General features: G+C 35.1%; 1 protein-coding gene across 3 annotated transcripts in view; it reads right to left on the reverse strand.

The window, feature by feature from the left end:
* FIG4 (FIG4 phosphoinositide 5-phosphatase) overlaps window positions 1-18,014 on the reverse strand; it is a 77,187-nt gene that overhangs the window by 46,554 nt on the left and 12,619 nt on the right. For all 3 annotated transcript variants that reach the window (XM_055713572.1, XM_055713571.1, XM_027814635.2), the window contains exons 3-12: window positions 17,371-17,494; window positions 14,308-14,464; window positions 12,957-13,007; window positions 10,762-10,910; window positions 7,808-7,936; window positions 6,194-6,294; window positions 5,565-5,727; window positions 4,840-4,937; window positions 2,640-2,773; window positions 521-637 (exon numbers count right to left, since the gene is read on the reverse strand). In XM_055713572.1, the coding sequence (XP_055569547.1) occupies window positions 521-637; window positions 2,640-2,773; window positions 4,840-4,937; window positions 5,565-5,727; window positions 6,194-6,294; window positions 7,808-7,936; window positions 10,762-10,910; window positions 12,957-13,007; window positions 14,308-14,464; window positions 17,371-17,494 (1,223 nt within the window). The remainder of the gene's footprint in view (window positions 1-520; window positions 638-2,639; window positions 2,774-4,839; window positions 4,938-5,564; window positions 5,728-6,193; window positions 6,295-7,807; window positions 7,937-10,761; window positions 10,911-12,956; window positions 13,008-14,307; window positions 14,465-17,370; window positions 17,495-18,014) is intronic.

Here is an 18,014-nt window from a genome sequence, read left to right on the forward strand (position 1 = left end):
GTAGGTACAACACCAACAACTAGAAGGTAGAGGCATAACATACACTGTAGCACAAAAATAAATGTAGTTGATTTAAACCTCCCCCTCACACTGATTCTAAATTATAGTTATCTTATTAGTATGCCTCAAAAGAAGCCACTTACTAAATTCCAAATGTTGTTAGCTTTGTTAAATTTACCCCCAAATTTAGGATTCCTTTCGTTAAGGTGAAAAAAATCCAAAACAAAACCATTTTATATAAATCACACATGGCACAGACTACAAGTTACAAATAATGAATTCTTACTTCAAACCATTTTAGGCAGAACAGCTGCAGCATAACTGTACACTTTCAGTGTATTAGTATTTCTTGGCACGTGCCTTGGACTGCAATCCTTTTAGCTATAACTTAATAATGAATTATATTTTTTCATATTAATTTAAGCCTTAAAATAAGAAATAATGTAATAGACATATAAATTCCAGACAACTCTCCAAGGAATAGATGTTATTCATTCTGCATCAATTAAATTGTATGTACTTTTCATCCGGCCGCAAGATACTGCAATAGGAATCAGGTCGATTAACAAAAAATCCAGTCTTCTTTACTACACTTTCTGCAATCACATTCAGTCTATCAAGGACGTTGCAAAGTTTGCTGAGGAGAGGAAAAAAAAATACAGTCAAGGTACATTAACACTAAAAAAATAAATACATTTCACTGTTTGGAAAGCCTTTCAATAACAAAAATCATTTGGAGGAAGATTCACATCACAGCTTTATTTATCTAACAGTAATTACATCTACAGTTTTCTTAGATTTTACAGACTTAGGAAACAGACACTGACTGTATCCAAGCAATGTTTTATTGTAAAAGTAAACAAAATATTACATAAACCAGAAGTGGAAGACTTCAAAAATCTAAATGTCCTTGACTTCTACATCACACTAATTTTCCTCTACCAAACTTTCTGTGATTCACAAAACAAGAACAAGGCAGAAAAAGATGTATGACTACGCTCAATCATATTCCCTCATTTGGTTTGCAGGGTGATGTTTTGTCCGGTAATACTTGTTTGTGTGTGGCCTTCATGATGTCCCACACCTCCTGCTCAGATCAGGGCATCCATCTGTTCTTTGTGGGGGACTAACTTCTGTTTACTCATAATTTTATTTTCAAAGTTTTTATTACAGTGTTTACATGTCAAGTAACACGAACAATTTTTGGTTTGTTTTTTTAAAGATTGCTTATACTAAGATGGATACAATATTTTGGAATGTTTCCACCAGTACTACTTTCCAGCAAACTTACTTTGAAACTACATTTTAAAGCAAACATGTTCTCAGTATTCCTGAAAAGGTCAATTCTTCAGGCAGATATACACATTTTCTTCCACTCTTAAATAACTCTTACTTGCATAAATAATGAATCTTGCTCAAAGCTCTCAGGTATTTTTGATACCTGTACTAGGGTGGATATGTATATAAATATACCTCAAGCTTAAAGCTAGGAGGGGAATCCTTTGGTGACCTAGTATCGTTTCCCACATAGGACAGACCACTATGCTTCATCAGCATCACTCCACACAAAACCCAAGAATTTGCACCTAGCATATCTTCTGAAAGGCAATCCAGGCTTATTTTGAGGGTTTTTTTATTTAATCATAACACAAACAATTGCATATACACTTAACTGTACACAATGCCATTTCAGAATGAAACACATAGTGTGGAACCATGTCAAACACTTAAGTATCAGTTTCACACCAGCATGACCAACCATATCGATCAACTTGTAACTTCAAATAGTGAATAAGGATTGTTTCCGAAAGCTTTTTTCATAAAATTTAAATCAACAAACATTGATTATATTCCTGCCCTTTGAACAATACCAGTTTTTCCATTATTTTGCTAAGACTGATATAGTAACAAACACCTAAACATTGATCCAACAGTTCTTACCATTCTTCTAGAATTTCTGGCATTGTAAGACACAATAGACTTATGCAGATCATAGAACTTTACAACTGAGCTGTGTGTTACTTAACAATAGCAATCTATACTGTAAACTTAAAATGTTCATGCCTTGTAAATATTTCTACATTTATGAAAACATTCATCCTTTTCACATGATCCTAGTACAGCATTCCATTGTCCAAAATTATAGAATAAAAAGTTAAAGAATATATTTGCCTTTCTAAGATACATGTTTCTAATAATCTAAAAGTTTTATAACATTGAAATTAATGCCCTCATTTCCTTTTGGAAGAGGAAATGGAAAAGATTGATTGATATCAAACCTCTTGTCTTCCAAAATTTTGTAACTCAATAAATTCAATGACTGAAATGAAACATCTAAGAAAATGCAGTGTTTTGAGTAATTCAAAATAAAAAGTGAATATTTATGGCTTTTTTTGGCTTTTCTGTAAAATTTCCATTGCAGAGAATTTAAAAGTTTTCGGCCTTGCTCCACTTTGATAAGAAACCATAGAAAAATATTACAAATCCTTCAAAAGCTGAAGTTTTATTCTGTCTATAGATCTTCATAAAATTCTCCCATAATTTCTAAGCTACATTCAACTGAAAAGCGACACACTCAGCAGCATACAGTTAGTTGTATTGTGGCTGAGAACATTAGCACAAAGGAGGATCTTTTCTACCTTTTTGTGTATTTGGCCATATCCCACGGTATATATATAATTGCATGCTCTGGGGGTAAAAACTGGTTGAGATATGTCACAGCAGCAACAAGTTCTTCACTGAGAATCCTTTCATGCTTTCTTTTTTCACGTTCCTTTAGCAAAAAGAAAAGGAAGTTAACATTACAATTTTCTTAACAAATGTACATAACCCATATACATATACATAATACATGTATGTATATAACAGAAATTAAATGTGGAAGCTGTAACAACAGCAGGCAGTTCCTTATAACTAGGACAGTTAAATTAAGAACAGAAGAGACAGAAAAAACTGAACATTCTGGGTTTTCAACAATTGATCTGTGTTAGTAGTAAAAGTCATCTGTTTCAACTGTGCATCATCATTGGCTGAAAAATGGAACCCTGTAAAAGCAGAAGTGGTAATACAGAGGAAATGGACAAAAAGAAGGAAAACGAAAGGCAGAAAGGAAAGTATCCCATTCAGTTCTCAGGTACAAGAGGATCCAGGCAAATTCTTCTTGATTACTGACAGGAGATGGGGAACAACAGCTCCCACCTCCCAGCTTTGCAATAATTGTAAAAAAGAATTCTGTTGCCATTCTCTGAATATACCATATGTTTTGGCACTGTATACGTTAGTATGGCTTTCCTCTCAACTTCATCCAGAGTAAAACCTATACCGAACCTGTTATAGAAATGCTTTAAATATATAATAGCAGTCCTGAATAAACAAACGCAAAGGAAGCCTAATACATTCATTTCTAACTAACAAGTTCCTAGGACAGACAGATATAGAACGGTATAGATCTATATTTTATCAACATTTAAGAAATTAAATAATAAAACTACTGGAGATAGAAGTGCTTAGGCATTTGTCTAAAAGCAGCAGCAATATCCAAAAAAAAAGATGTTCAGATCTGGGGGCTTCCCCACCCCAGGGTTTTGCATGTATTTCTTTGTTGTTGTTGAGGGGTTTTTTTTTTTTGTTTGTTGTTTGTTTTTTAAGTGGTACTTTAATAAAGCAACATGAATTTTAGCATCTTAATATTAAGCATCTACAGAGAGGGAAAGACAGACATGCATTTTCAAGCACAGTATCAAAAGTCCTGTATAGAAAAGCATATAATGATTCACATGTCAGGGTCACATGAGCCTAGACACACACTATAACAATAGCTTTCGAAAACTATGGCTGCAAGAGATAAAATTTTTTTCTTATGAACAAATGCTATCCTAAAGTGATTCCACAGATTGAACAGTCTTAAAAGTACTCCTACACAAGAAAACTTCTAGAAATAGAAAATACTTTATCTACTTGCCATTTATTACAACATAGAGTTTGAAATGGCTTCCTTTTGTATGTGCCCTATTTTTTTATACTAGGAACAGATCCTACATGTACATCTAATACAGTTCTACAACATGATAAATTAAATTCTTTTTTTTTTTTTAGGACTAAAAAGTAGTAAGATATGATTTAAGCAAAACAAATCAATATATTGAACCCAAATGTGGAAACACACCACTACAGAACATGGCTGGAACAGAACAGAAAAAACACAAAACAAAAGAATCCCAAATACAAGGACCAAAATTACAGCGCCACCCAGAATCCAGGCTTTGTACCACAACCCCTCACACAGCAGTGAATTGAATTACTGCAGCAATCATGAAGCTCCCTCCATTAGTCCAGCCCTGCTACCAATGGCACTGCCCATTAGCTAGCATCTGAACGCTTCAGTTTTCTCTCCCACTCATACTTCCGTAACTCTACCAGACAGAGCAAACAACAGAAGATAAGTCTTTAGCATAATATTTCAAATAACTCAGTCATCTGTGTCAAGAAGCCTACAAACCTCACTTTGCATGGAACCGTACTACTTCAGAATTTTTTAGCACTAAACTAAATTTGGTGGTAGATTTATTTCAACTTACATCTAAGGGGTAAGAGCAGAAACCTGAAAACAGTGAAAGACTACTTTAAGAAGTCTGTGAACATGGAAAACTTTTTTTGAAGGGCAGTAGAGGAAGCAGCTGGAGTTATGTACTATGCCATGTAGAATGAGATTTATGAAGAAAATACTCCATTTATAAGCTAATATTAGTTTGGAACTCAACCAAAATTACACATAAACACTACAGAAATAAGCATAATATTAAAAATTAGAAAACATAGAACATATTCAAAATATTGTACCTTCACAAGATTCAAAATAATAATGGGAGAGCCAAATCTCTGAAGCATTTGGTCAAAGTGAAGAGCAGCAACATGTGCAAAAGGATCTGCCTGGTCCACTGCAACAAATACAGATGCTCAGGACAATATTAAGCAAGCTGTAGAGTCACTGAAATTATTTTTTCTTAAAAGTAATTTTCACAAAATACATACTAATTCTCTGGTGGTAATGGTACAATTACTTTCCCCAATTTTCATGCAAAAGCTGTTAAATGCCCCCTTCCTTTTCCAAATTTGAAGCAACTTCTTAACCAAAACCTTGAAATGCTTACAAAGAACAATTATTCTGGCCCCAGTAAACTTAGCCCTGATGTTTTCCACCGTTTTCAAAAGGTTCAAGATTTTATCCACAATACTAAGATAAATGTAGCTAACTTTGTATACAAAATAAGCACAAAGAAATGTGACATCTTCAAACAGAAGGTTTTTGTATTCCATTTCTGAATATGAAGTCCAAGACAGAGACTTTTTCTATTAAATTTCATTAAATGCAGATTTTTGTATGGTTGAATATTTGTATACCCTGATGTTTATTATCAAGAACATTGATTTTACCTTAAATTATGCCTTCCCAAAGAACAAATGCATAGACCATTCATTTTCGCAAATTTCGTTTTCACTATCTCAAGTGTTCCTATAGGACACAGTGCTAATGATAATTATCACAAAGAATAATTTGTACGTACACGTTATGGGTGGCTTAGGCATCATAGTTGAAATATCTTGAGACCAGTACAGAGGGACAGATCCTCGAACCTGAACATAGGAAGAATAACTCCCAGCAGAAAATGACATAACTGAAGCATCATAAAGTATTTGTTCAGTTTCCACTTCATTAGCAACATCTCCCTAAACCAAACAGAAACACACATATGATGTAGACATGACACTTCAGAGCTACATGTATTAATAGAGAACTGATTATTACAGAGTACAATTAAACTGTAATACACCAAATCATAGTAGTGAGAACACCACTGAAGGTTAAATTCTCATTTGTCCTTAAATGTATATTATCTTTTTTTCCCCCCACCCCTCTATTTGGGAAATAACATTATCTCTAAGTGTGCTAAAAAAATGAGAACCAACCAAAAAAACCCACCAGAACTTCCAGTTAAGACTTATTTTAAGAATAGGTGTATTATCTGAATTAAAAATGTAATGACAGCTGTGATAACATTATCTAATAGCATGATTTACAGCCAAAACCCTAACAACCCTCTAAAACATTTCAGTTCTCCAGTCAGTCAAGTTGAAGCTTTCATATTGTTGGGGGGGCAGGCATGGGGAATCCCTAAAATCACATTTCATTTACCTCACAATTTGCTCCTCGTTTCAGAAAACGTGTTCCAGCAAATTTGCTTGATCTTCTGGCTATCAGAGTGACATATATAGGGCGACCATATATTAACAGTTCTTGAAAGGCAGGTTAAGGTTTACATGATACATGCAATTTTTCATTCACTTACCTCATGCAAGCAAAAATAAATTCTAAAAAAAGTGTATGAAACTGAAACATCTGATTTACTAAAATCTCCTTAACAATGACGAGTATCACTTCCAAATTTCTTTTGCAGCTGGGAGAGACCGTTGCCTTCTTCAACAATCATTTTTAAGAACTTTGAAAAGGAAATCTACATTACAATACATCAACCACTTTTCACAACATACAGAAGAAAGCATTTCTATTTTATGAAGCGAAGTAAGTACAAGATTCACCTTGTGCAGCAAATATGGCTTTTGTGAATACTGGGATTAAAGCATGGGAGCTTCTATTTTCAGATGCGGTATATTAGCCACCCTCTAATTGTTTGTCTGGAAGAGAGAAAAATTTGCAACTAAAGTAACAACAACTGAAAGCCAGAGGCAAACAGCTACAGATGCAGTGGTAGCTTTCTTTTAGGCTTTTTCTTTTTCATTAAAACCAAAAGAAGATGGAATCGGATGTCTAGCAAGACTATCACTGTTTCCTTAGAATAAGGGAGGCACAAGAAGGAGGGAAGACGACATTTGCTCATCAAATACCTTAAGCAAAAACTATTGTCACTGACTCAGCAGTTGCAGGCACAACACTGGTGGACAGATCCACAGCTACTACTTCAATAAAGACCACAGATGAAATAGTGGTATATAAAAACAGATCTATCTTTCTGTCTGGGGACTAAGCAGCCTTACAATCATGAAAAAGCAAAATTAAGCTTTGCAGAAACCACTAACAATAATTGTATTTGCTTCCCCAGATATTTTGATGACAGGCTTTTAAACTAACATGACACTACTGATGATTAGAGTGTCTCTGTAATATATTAAATTCTTCTAAAGTAAAATGCTGAGACAGCATTTCTTGGAGTGTGATATGCATTTGGGTTTTTTCTCCTCCTCCTACAATACACATAGACCCATCCACCCATTTTAAATAATATATAGTCTGGTAAACAAGATTTTCAGATTCGTGTTTACCTAACTCTCTTCGCACAGCAGGCCTGAAGTTCTATCGTCATCTTCAACAGAAACTGAGTAAATACAAAAACTTCTGCAAATCTCAGCTACTAAAAGAAATGTTTTAAATAAGATTACAAAGAGAACATTTCTATGTCAGCAGTTCAGTTCTTTTTAGCTTTTCTCCCTTTCCTCAAATATCTGTGAAAAAACACAGCTGAGCCTTAAAGACCTCTCAAGTTCTTTATTACGAAACCCTATGCTTACAAACAGTGTCTCACTGAGAATGCAGTCTACCTGTATCAAAGCCCTGTTAAAAGAACAAATTTATTTCTCATTTAGCAGAAAACACAGAAAAGTAATGAAAATACAGGTCAACCAATAATTCTAAAATTGGGAAGTATTTACATGACAAGGAAATAATACAATGTATTTCTTATGTTCAAACCTCAAGAAAATTGATAAACATGTTACAACAGTAAAAGGATACTTGATTGCCCACAGAATCCATGAATAATATATAGCAGCCAGTCACGATGAACAGTATTTTTTACTGCCTCCAGAAGCTTGCCGTTCCACACATACTTTTCATAAGGCTTACTGCAAATCCCAAATACACCTAGGAAGTTGTTGCAATAAAAATGCATTAGACATTAAGAAGCAAGATGACCTGCATTGGACTGTTTTAAAATCCAGGTCATTGGACTTTTATTTTGATTTTCCCTTCACTGCAAGGCAGTGTATCATTTACTCGCATCCTTGAAGTTTGCCAAACACTGATAATTCAGGCACATGCTGATGTTCAGCATTTATGAAGACATGCAACTTTTCTATGGTTGCCAGTCACTGTAGTATGCAGAAGTTTCTGATACTTCCAGTACTGAAGAGAGATCTTTGCACGGTAGCAGCAGAGGATTTGATAATAAATCAAGTTGAGAATTTCAGTTAAAGCAAAAATACTCTCATAGGAGGACTTTATAAGCTTTTCAATTCTGGGTCAGCCCTGGAGTTACCCAGTAGGCTCCGACAGATCATGCATAGCCCTGTCACCCTTTATCAAAAGCACGTCAATCTGCTTCTCACATAATTTACCATGGTTTTCCTAATTTGCACTGACATCAAGAAATGCAGCTACTGCAAACCTGCAAATTAAAATTCAACTCCTGATACATCTGGAACCTGAATCTTTTTCTGTTTCAAAATCAGGACCAAGATGACAACTGACACCAAAAGGTGGTGATGGGAATTGAACAAGTCTGAATCTTAAAGAGAAGGAATAGGACAAAAACTCTACTACCTACGTTTTTTGTGTAGTTTTTTCAAATGAAGTTTCTGGCAGGTTGAGTTATATCGTAGCAGTATGTATGTCAATTATAGCAGCCAAATGTTCTGCTCAGGGAAAAATATGAGTTCTCCTAACAGCCTGAAGGTGAAAATGCAGCTGTTGAACAAACTGTTGCTACCTAGTCATCCAAGTCACTATAAGCCTATGGGAAATTGATGTAATGATTTTGGTGGAAGTGTATACATTCAGCAGAACCCAGCCACAAGCACTTGGCCTGCAATTTGTCCTCTTTCTCATTGCTAGCAGCATTACTTTGTTGAGAATTTATTCTTGAATGGCAGGCAGCTATTTCTTAAATATTTTATCACATGAACAGATAGGCTACTAACACCTACTGGAAATGGAGTTGTGTGCGCAATCAACATATTGCTGATGGGGTCAAGGTTATGGCATCTTTATCTCCCAATGTTTTCACAAAGACATAGAAGAGATGATGCCACTGTATGGATTCCTGAGTGATCTTGTGGAAAAGAGCCTTTGCAAAGGAGGAATTATTGCTCACTCCACTCTTTACGGTCATTTCTGCCATTGTAGTATTTGACAACCAATTCCTGATATATATGACCATGTTACTGGTATCTTTTTCTTCAGGGGTGTGGTGGTGGTGGTGTTTGCCTTTCCTTAAATACTTTATTTTATTATCTTTCAATTTTTCCATTAGATTTAGGGCACACTGTATACAGCACTACTTTCTGGCTTTTAAATGGCAGTATGATAGATGTGACAACTATTTAACACAGTAAGTTTCAGCATCAAAGGCGATTATTAGTTACTTACTTAACGTTCATTATCATTCTTTGAGTTGTAGTCAGTGTAGGTCTATTCTAGGTGTTGTGATGAAAGGGTGTCAAAAATGAAAGGGCGGACAAACAATGTCCAAGTTTATTCTGCATAGTTTTAGGTCAGCGGTTGTTTCAGGCATTCTATGTGCTTGTTAGACCTTCAGTCCCCTTCGGAGGCACAGAAAGCAGGACCAATACATTTCTTCTTCAATGCCTCAGAAGATTAATTTTGGTTTAGAAGAGGTGGAAGACTAGTCATGCAATTCTTACTATCTCAAAGAACCAAAGTTACAAAAATCTCACTTGTCCTAAAAGTACCATATTTTCTGTGCAACAGAAGTTACACAGTGACTGTAAGTAAGGGTGGTAATGCAGACAGCCTCTGCTTTTGAGACTCTTTACAACCAATACAAGCACAGATTCAGATGATGTATTTAAAAGGTATGGCGTTCTGTTGCCTAAGGTGGCCAGTTGAATCTCCACAGCTGTCTGAGACCACTTTTATAGCAATGTATTCATTATGAATCAAAGGCAGCACTGTTATTTCTGATATTTCATGATTAAACAAGGAAAAGTGGTGTCATATATACAATACCAACAAGTAAAAAAAATATTAAAAAATAATCAAAATGTAATTTTTTGACAAGCATTCAGATAATTAGTAAAAGTCACAGGGCAATAAAACGTAAAAAGCATAGATTTCAACAGAAAGAAATCCAACATTAAGAATTTCAGTGGAAACATTTTTGTTTGTGCATGAAGCAAAAGGGAGAGAAAACAGTTTTCTTCTCTGGCTGGCCATCTTTACACTCTTATGAGTATGTTAGATGGAAAATGAAGACTAGCTTACAACTAAAATAAATAATTTTTCTTAAGACTTCCTGATAGTGTTTACTACATCAAGTTGATACTGACTTCATACAATTTGTCCATCATCAATATTTTCCAACAAGAAACTAAAAGATTTATTAGTACTTAATCAGTTATTGTTTCCCACTCTTTAATTCATTCCTATTGGGAGTCTTACAAGTCAGTTGAATAATCAGTTGCTGAAAAATGTCAGCATGCTCAATTATCTCCCTGAGTTGCAATGTAAATTAACAAAACAATGACTAATCACCTCTAGAAATTGCATTGTTCAAATTCAAATGTCTGTAATTGGCACTTTATGTAATCTTTTATTAACTCACAACTGTTAAGAAACTGCTGATCAATACAGAACACCTGAATGTTTCCCAAAATTAAACTTACAAGTGGAACATATTTTAAACGTACTCATGACCAACAACATGAGTTTAATTAGGCGTATTTGCTTACCACTTCCACCCTGTGTTGAAAGTCCTTCATCTTCAAATATATCAAAACTCTCTTGCCGGGTCTGGATTGTTTCAGTTTTTAATGTCTCAAGTGGCATTCTCAGGACAGTAAGATTATACTGAAGGGAGTGAGACAGATCATAGCTGTAACTGATAGATAACATTTGTTACTAATTGTAGATGCACAGGACTTTTCAGAAAGCCCTTACTCTCCATCAGTACTTATATTTAATATGGTATTATTTTATTCATTAAAATAAAGACTTTAAAACAAGATAGATTCTGATTCTATAATGGCAAATTATACAAATTATTTCCACAAGAAACTTTACAAACATAGAAACTGTTTACAGTACACTAGCTGAAATTGTATTTATATTCTTCTTATAACTGAAAGCTGAATATGCTATTTGAACAAAGCATATCAACAAACTTAATTCACTATTTCCCAAGAAGCAGTCTTGAAGATAAAAAATAGCTATTCCAACAGAAATATCCTTATACATAGACAACCTAATTTTTCTGAGAATTAAGTACTATTCTCTAACTGCTACCTGAACTCAAAACAGTCTTAAGATTTGGTCCACAAAAACTTTATCTACCCTTAAATCTGTGACTGCAGCACAGATGCATCTTAAAGACAGTGGCTGAATAAACAAAAGGGGTTTTTATTAGTTCCATAGTAGTAACAAATTCTGTCTTTTATACTGACAACACTACCTAAATGCTGAACTTTATAACCCACTAGGATTCATTTCCCCAAGGAGGAAGCAAATTTACACATAACTTGAACAAGAAATCCAGAGATTTCCATTTTAGCCTAAGACAACATCAGTGATTACTGGCTCTCCTGCAAGTTCTAGATATTTGTTAATAATAAAAAAAATATTTAAACATTGGACATTTAGATTTATTACTAATGATAACAAAGTCTAACCCATGTATTCACCACATTTCCATAATAGTGACCTGACATTCTTATCTGTTAGAAAAAAAACCCCAGCTGTTACATGCTCAGTTTGCATATGACAGAACCTTTAAACAGTATCTCTGTAAAAGACTTTTTCAGGCTTTTCCTCCATTTTCCCCTTAGATCAATTGTTTTAGTATAACTAACTTAGTATAACTAGTTTTAGTATAACTAATTCTGTCCAGGATCTATGTGAAAACCATGCAGAAAAACATGGTATGATTTCAGCCAAGGACAATTTAAATTAAACTGACAAATGTGTTTATCAGAGAGTCATATAAGAACCTTCTCCTTTCCCCTCTATGCACAACCACAGAAACTGTATCTATTCATCACCTCCAAGCAGGAATAAAAAAAGGAGAGGGAAAAAAAAAGTTGCGTAATGTTAGGGCTGGGAGACAAAGCATGGATGAAAACCTCAAGTTTTACACTGTGAAAAAGCCTTCCTATGCAAAACCACAAAACAGACATGAAACATTGGTAGGTTTTGTCTTCACAGATACAGTTGTGACAAAAAGCCTTTATTTTCCAAGAGGAAGTAGCTTCTAGACTGTTATACCTTTTGGTACTTGCAAGAGGGTTTTTTTGTTTAGTTTAAGTCTTAAAGTCTTCTAACTGCCATGTTTATCATATTTCCCCCACTCTTCTGTTGTCCCAAACATCTCATGTGTAATAGTAGCTGGGACACAGGAACTTGTCTTACGTATAGCATTTATGAAGCAATAAGAAAGGGAGCTGGTAATGCCTATAAGGCCCTATGAAAGATGTACCCTAGGCAGGGTGTATCTTAGACGAGGACCTATTTCTCTATCTTTGTTTCTGAATCAAGGCAAAGCTTTATTTCTGGAAAATGAGATCTAGAAAGAAAAACTTCAGGACAAGAAAACCCCCTGAAATACAATACTTCTCCAAAGACAGAACTTCTGCATAATCTGGCAAAGCCTAACAGTCAGAGGAAATGTTAATTCCAGTGTCTACCTTGCCACTAAATGCCACTAAAACTTCTAATAGTTTTTTAACTTTATGGAGACTACATTCTTAATCAATTTGTTGAAAGAGAAAGTAGGTTCAAAAGACACTGATGAAAATGCGTGAGCAGTGTGATCACAGGTCTTATTTCCCCAGAATACCAACGTAAAGATCTTGGGTATCAAAATCCAAAACCAGAATCTTATAGCGAGTGTAAGCATACAGGTTTTTTAAAGGAATTAGTAACTAATACCTACCTAAAATAGAAGTTGCTAGAAAGGTCCACATTTTGAAAGATTCTCAGATACCTAGCAAAATAGTTCAAGTCAAAGGGAAAATTATTAGTTTAACTGGACAGACCCAAATAAGTAATTCAGAGGATCTCAGAAATTAAAATACATATAAATATAGACTCTTGCCATATATTCTCTTCCTATCTTACCGTAATTTTTTTGACAAGTAATTCCACTAGAATGTCAGTATTTGGATTAAATAAATCAAATAGTCTTTTCTTAACCCAGTGTCTACTCATGTACATGCTGTTTCTTTAGGCAGTTGTAGATGAAGTTGTAGTTTATTTTCTACATATATGGGCCAAATTCTCTAGGACTTGCAAACTCCCAACAATACTATACAAGAATTAAAGATTTTCACAATTATTCTCAAATAAATGAACAAGAAAAGAAACATCTACCTCAACCCATCAGACCCTTGCAAATTCTCAGAAGAAACCATAACACTGTCTACGAATGACAAAATGGCTAACACCATAAATATACAGGTTAGATAATGTGGTCTACTGCATTCTGAGAGGGGAGACTGAGGTTTACAATCAGTCATACCTGAAAGTGGAAACTTTTTTAATAGTTACCTTTGGCTTGTTTTATTACCTGACATTAGTTTATCATAATCCATCACTTTTTTGACTAGTCACGCTTGTTACAGACTGAAAAGCAGTGTATTGATACCATTTGTCTGCAATTTCATAGACATAAAGTTACACCACCCTGATAAAAACACCACCAGTATGTAGTTGTACATTTCAAGTACAAGGCTCTCTGCTGACCAAAGGATCAAATTTCTTTCTTCAGAAAAAAAAGAAAGCAGCAGCTAAACTTTATCAGCCTTTACAACAGCAACATTCACAAGACTCTGACAGCACAGAATCATTAAATAGTCTACTTAGCACTTTTTGAAGAGCACAGAAGATCTCTTCAAGTGAGATTAACATGATGCTAGAGTTACTAACAAAAGAACAGTACCCCAAACAATATAAACCAGTATTAGCATTACTTTGCCCTTGTAAAAACAATGTCTACATTGGATGCTTCCTGGTGCGCATTTGCTAGGATGTAGCTTTGACATGTAGGTGACATGGAAATGTGGACAAAAAGCTCTGAAAGACTGTAACAGTTTTATCTACCCTCCAGGTTAGAGACCACAGAACTCGTGGCCTATTCTCCGTTCTTCCACACCGATTTATCAACCAAGATGAAATGGCTTGAATGACATACTAACAGAAGGAAATCCATGACTAAATTCCTAGTTGCAGCTCACTGCTTAGAAAATATTCAAAAAGTACACACTGTTTATTTACATATTATTTACCTGGCTTCATCAGGATGAGTGACTCTTACAGAGTCATTTGGAATGTAAATCATATTTGTATCTTCTATTTTATATATGGCATGACCTCCAATATCTGCCATTTTTCTTCTTTTTGTTATTAACACAATGTAGTAGCCTTCTAAAAACCTGACAAAACCTGTTAAAACAGCACAAAAATCCTATTAGTTGGATGTTTGCATTGATTTTATCAAACATATTTAGAAAAACAATCTCAAATTAAGATTTCATAGAATTTTTGTTTGTTAATGTTATGTGTATAATGTGTATATATATGCACTCATAGACAGAGTCTTAAAATTTATCCCCACTGTATTAATCAATTAAGTACATGATTTTTACCTTTTTTTCTCTTTCCACCGTGCCTATTTTAATATGTAAGTTGCTGTCTACTTAAGATACTCGTATTTGCTTTCTATAGGACTCATTGTTCAGAGTGAGGCATGCCCCAATTACTTCAGATAGCAAAAGGTTAATTTTTCCAGGGCAAGAAGGAAACCCCAACGCCAATTTTCTTTTCAGGTTTATGTATTCCCTACTGGAGAAAGGCACAGAACAGCAAAAGGAATTGCGGGTACTACAACACCTTTATGCGCTCTCTCCTTAACAGCTGGGAATTAAATTCCCTGTCTGCAGCACCATCTCTCCCAAATTACTCCTTCAGAGCATCAGGGGTAATCCTTTCTTTCTATTTCCTCTCTCAGATACCAACACTTGACCCTGCTGAAGGCCAGAGGGCTAAGGAGGTACAACAGGCAATGTCTGGCTCTATTGCCTAATAAAAAGAAGGCTTCTGAAGCCTCCACCCTCGTTCCCTAACACTACAGAGCACAGGCATGTTTCTCCACTGAGTTGCTATACATTCAAATTAAAAAATAGAAATATGTAACCACCTTGAATCCAAATTTGTTTCTAATACAGTACTTTTGTATCACTGCATATACTAAGTTTTAGTAGCTAATAAATTACATGAATTAGCTCTTGGAGGCAGCTGCTTTGATGGGTGGCTACTAGCAAAAAGCCTAAAATTCAGTTACTGCTGCACTGTCAACAAATATATTAGTTTGGGCGGGGAGGAGGAGGGAACCCCCTCACAATTCACATTTTTACTTGTATTTATATTCAGTTCTTTCAGCTTTGCATTATAAATTAAAGAAGAAGGATGAGCGAAGCACACATTTTCCTCCCTGTCACTGCTGGAGGCTGCAATGTGATCGAATAAACTGCAATTTTTTCTTCTACCTTATTAGCCCCCCTTGGAAAAATGCTCTCACCTGCACAAGGACAGGAGACCCTGCTGACAATAAGAAACAAAGTATTCCATTTGAAGCAGCCAGACTATTGAATTTCAGTTGTTAAATAGCAGTCAAATTTCTTCTTGTATTCTCCAGGTACTGAAATTACACGAACAGCCTCTATCCTTTGAATTTCACCAAATGTTATACCAAAGCCTGATAAGGAACCCAGCCTTTCCCCTTGGCCTGGTTCTCTCCATTTAAAAGCAATTTCTACTTTTTAACACTATACAGTGAACCAGAAGATGCCCATTGTGAGTGCACTGAACACACTGCCCCTGGTTAATGGAATAATCAGAGAACAGAACAAAGCTGTCCTTTCTACAAAAAACCAGCCCTGTCCTCCTGACTTGAGCCAGGAGGCAGAAATAAACGACCAGTTGCATTCCCCCAAATTACATCTTTATACAGATATGATTAGATAGGATCAAGATGGAAGACATCTAAAGCATATGCTTTAGAAGTGCATGATAATCTGAAGATCACAAAGAGAGCAAGTTACTTCTAAAAAAAAACAACCTAGAAATAGTACACCGTATCTGATAACAAATACATATGTCAGGCTACAGAATAGAAACCCTCCTGTTATGAAGAGTACATAGAAACCAACATACAGTTGGGATGCAAAATTTTCACTGAACACAACTAATTTCCAACCGAATATATTATCAGACATTTAGGTAGTGAGCACTGATGGTGTGTACAAAAACAGCCAGTGCTGCAAGACTGTTAGAAGCTTCTTTAGGTTTACTCTACAATTACAAACCTTACATGAGAAATTCCTGAAAAGTAGATCCATTGATAAGTTCCAAAACGCTTCATGGGCAAAAAGAATATAGAAGAAAGTTTGCCTAATCTTCCACCTTAGATTAGAATACTAATAATATTTTCTTATGTTTTGGTTGTTATGCAAAATTCAGGAGCATCTTTTAAAGGAATTGCATTCTGCACCTCCTCTGCAGCTTTGCATTTAGATGTATAGGTGTGTATTGGTACAAATATAGCACAAAGTATTCTTGGGGCTGTCAGAGCCATTACTGTCTTCCCATTTGCTTTGTAGAATTTAGCAGAAACTTATAACTTTTCACAATCTAAAACACATTAGCATTTACTTTGGACACATCACCATCGATATATCAACCCTCAGTACCTGACAATAGTGACTTGCAGATGGAGTTAGAATCTATTGAATCCTTGAAACAGTTCTCTAGGATTATGGACAGCTGATCAGCATTTAAAAATTCAGTTGACATACCGCCAGTTATACTTGTTCAAACATGAAAAAGAAATCTTTAAATATGTCACAGCAAAAAGTTAACCAAAAAGAAAATTAAGTCATCTTTCTGAATAGTGTGTGATGCAGAAATGCAACCTAACAGAGAACGTCAACTTAGTTTATTTTAAAAAAGTATTCTGTGAGCTCTGGAATTCAGGAGGCCAGGTTCCACATGATTTGTATCCTACAATCAGATGAGTTTGGTGAGATCTTCAACCAAGCTTCTAGAGTTTGGCTATTTCCTAGATTTCTCCCTTAGTGACAAAAAGATAAGTTACAGCACAACTCTCACCCCTGTACTGACCACCTGTTTTCACAACATATGCAGAAATGTATTATCTTTGAGAATGAAATTACTCAATCCTTTTCAGTTTAAAAAAAAAAAAGTCAAGGGGAGACAAAGACATACAGTGTAACACCAGAAGCCTCACCTCCTTAAATAAAAGATTTTATAAAATCAAACTAAACACTTACCTACTACACCAAAAGCAGAGACAGCTCGAGATAACCCAGAAGAGCCCTTCTGCCCAATCTTTGTTCTGTTTCCCAGGTCTAAACGGCCAAGAAGTTCCCTCACCTCTTGTTGCGTATACACATGCTTTAAAATAAAATTCATTTAACTTACTGCTTCGGCAGTTCAATGTTATTTCACATCAGAGTATCATAGAATTTACTTAACATATAATAAACCAAACAACTGCTCTACATCCTCTGTGTCCTGTTTCCGTCCTACCAACAAATACAACAAGCTTTTTATGCACAAAATTCACTGTTCACTGCAATAGAAATAGTCATGGTCACATGTGAATTCAAACATTTCTAAATCTTAAGTGTTAAGATTTTAAACCATAAATTACCTGGAAAGGAATCAAGTCTTATTCTATTGTGCAGATTAAAACTTGTTGCCGCTGTTTATTTTGCTTCATATATATCAGAAACACAAAAAAATTGACTAGATCGTATTTAAATGTATTTTGCACTTAGAACCGCATAGCTGAACATAAGAAAATCACTGGGAGTATATATAAACTGAAAAACTTGGGAAAATTTCATAAAAGTTAACATGCTGTTTGGAGATCTTGTGGCCACTCCCACACTGTAACTCATCATCTCCATGC

The sequence above is a fragment of the Falco cherrug genome, chromosome 6 (assembly GCF_023634085.1).
Source record: "Falco cherrug isolate bFalChe1 chromosome 6, bFalChe1.pri, whole genome shotgun sequence".
Lineage (NCBI taxonomy): Eukaryota > Metazoa > Chordata > Aves > Falconiformes > Falconidae > Falco > Falco cherrug.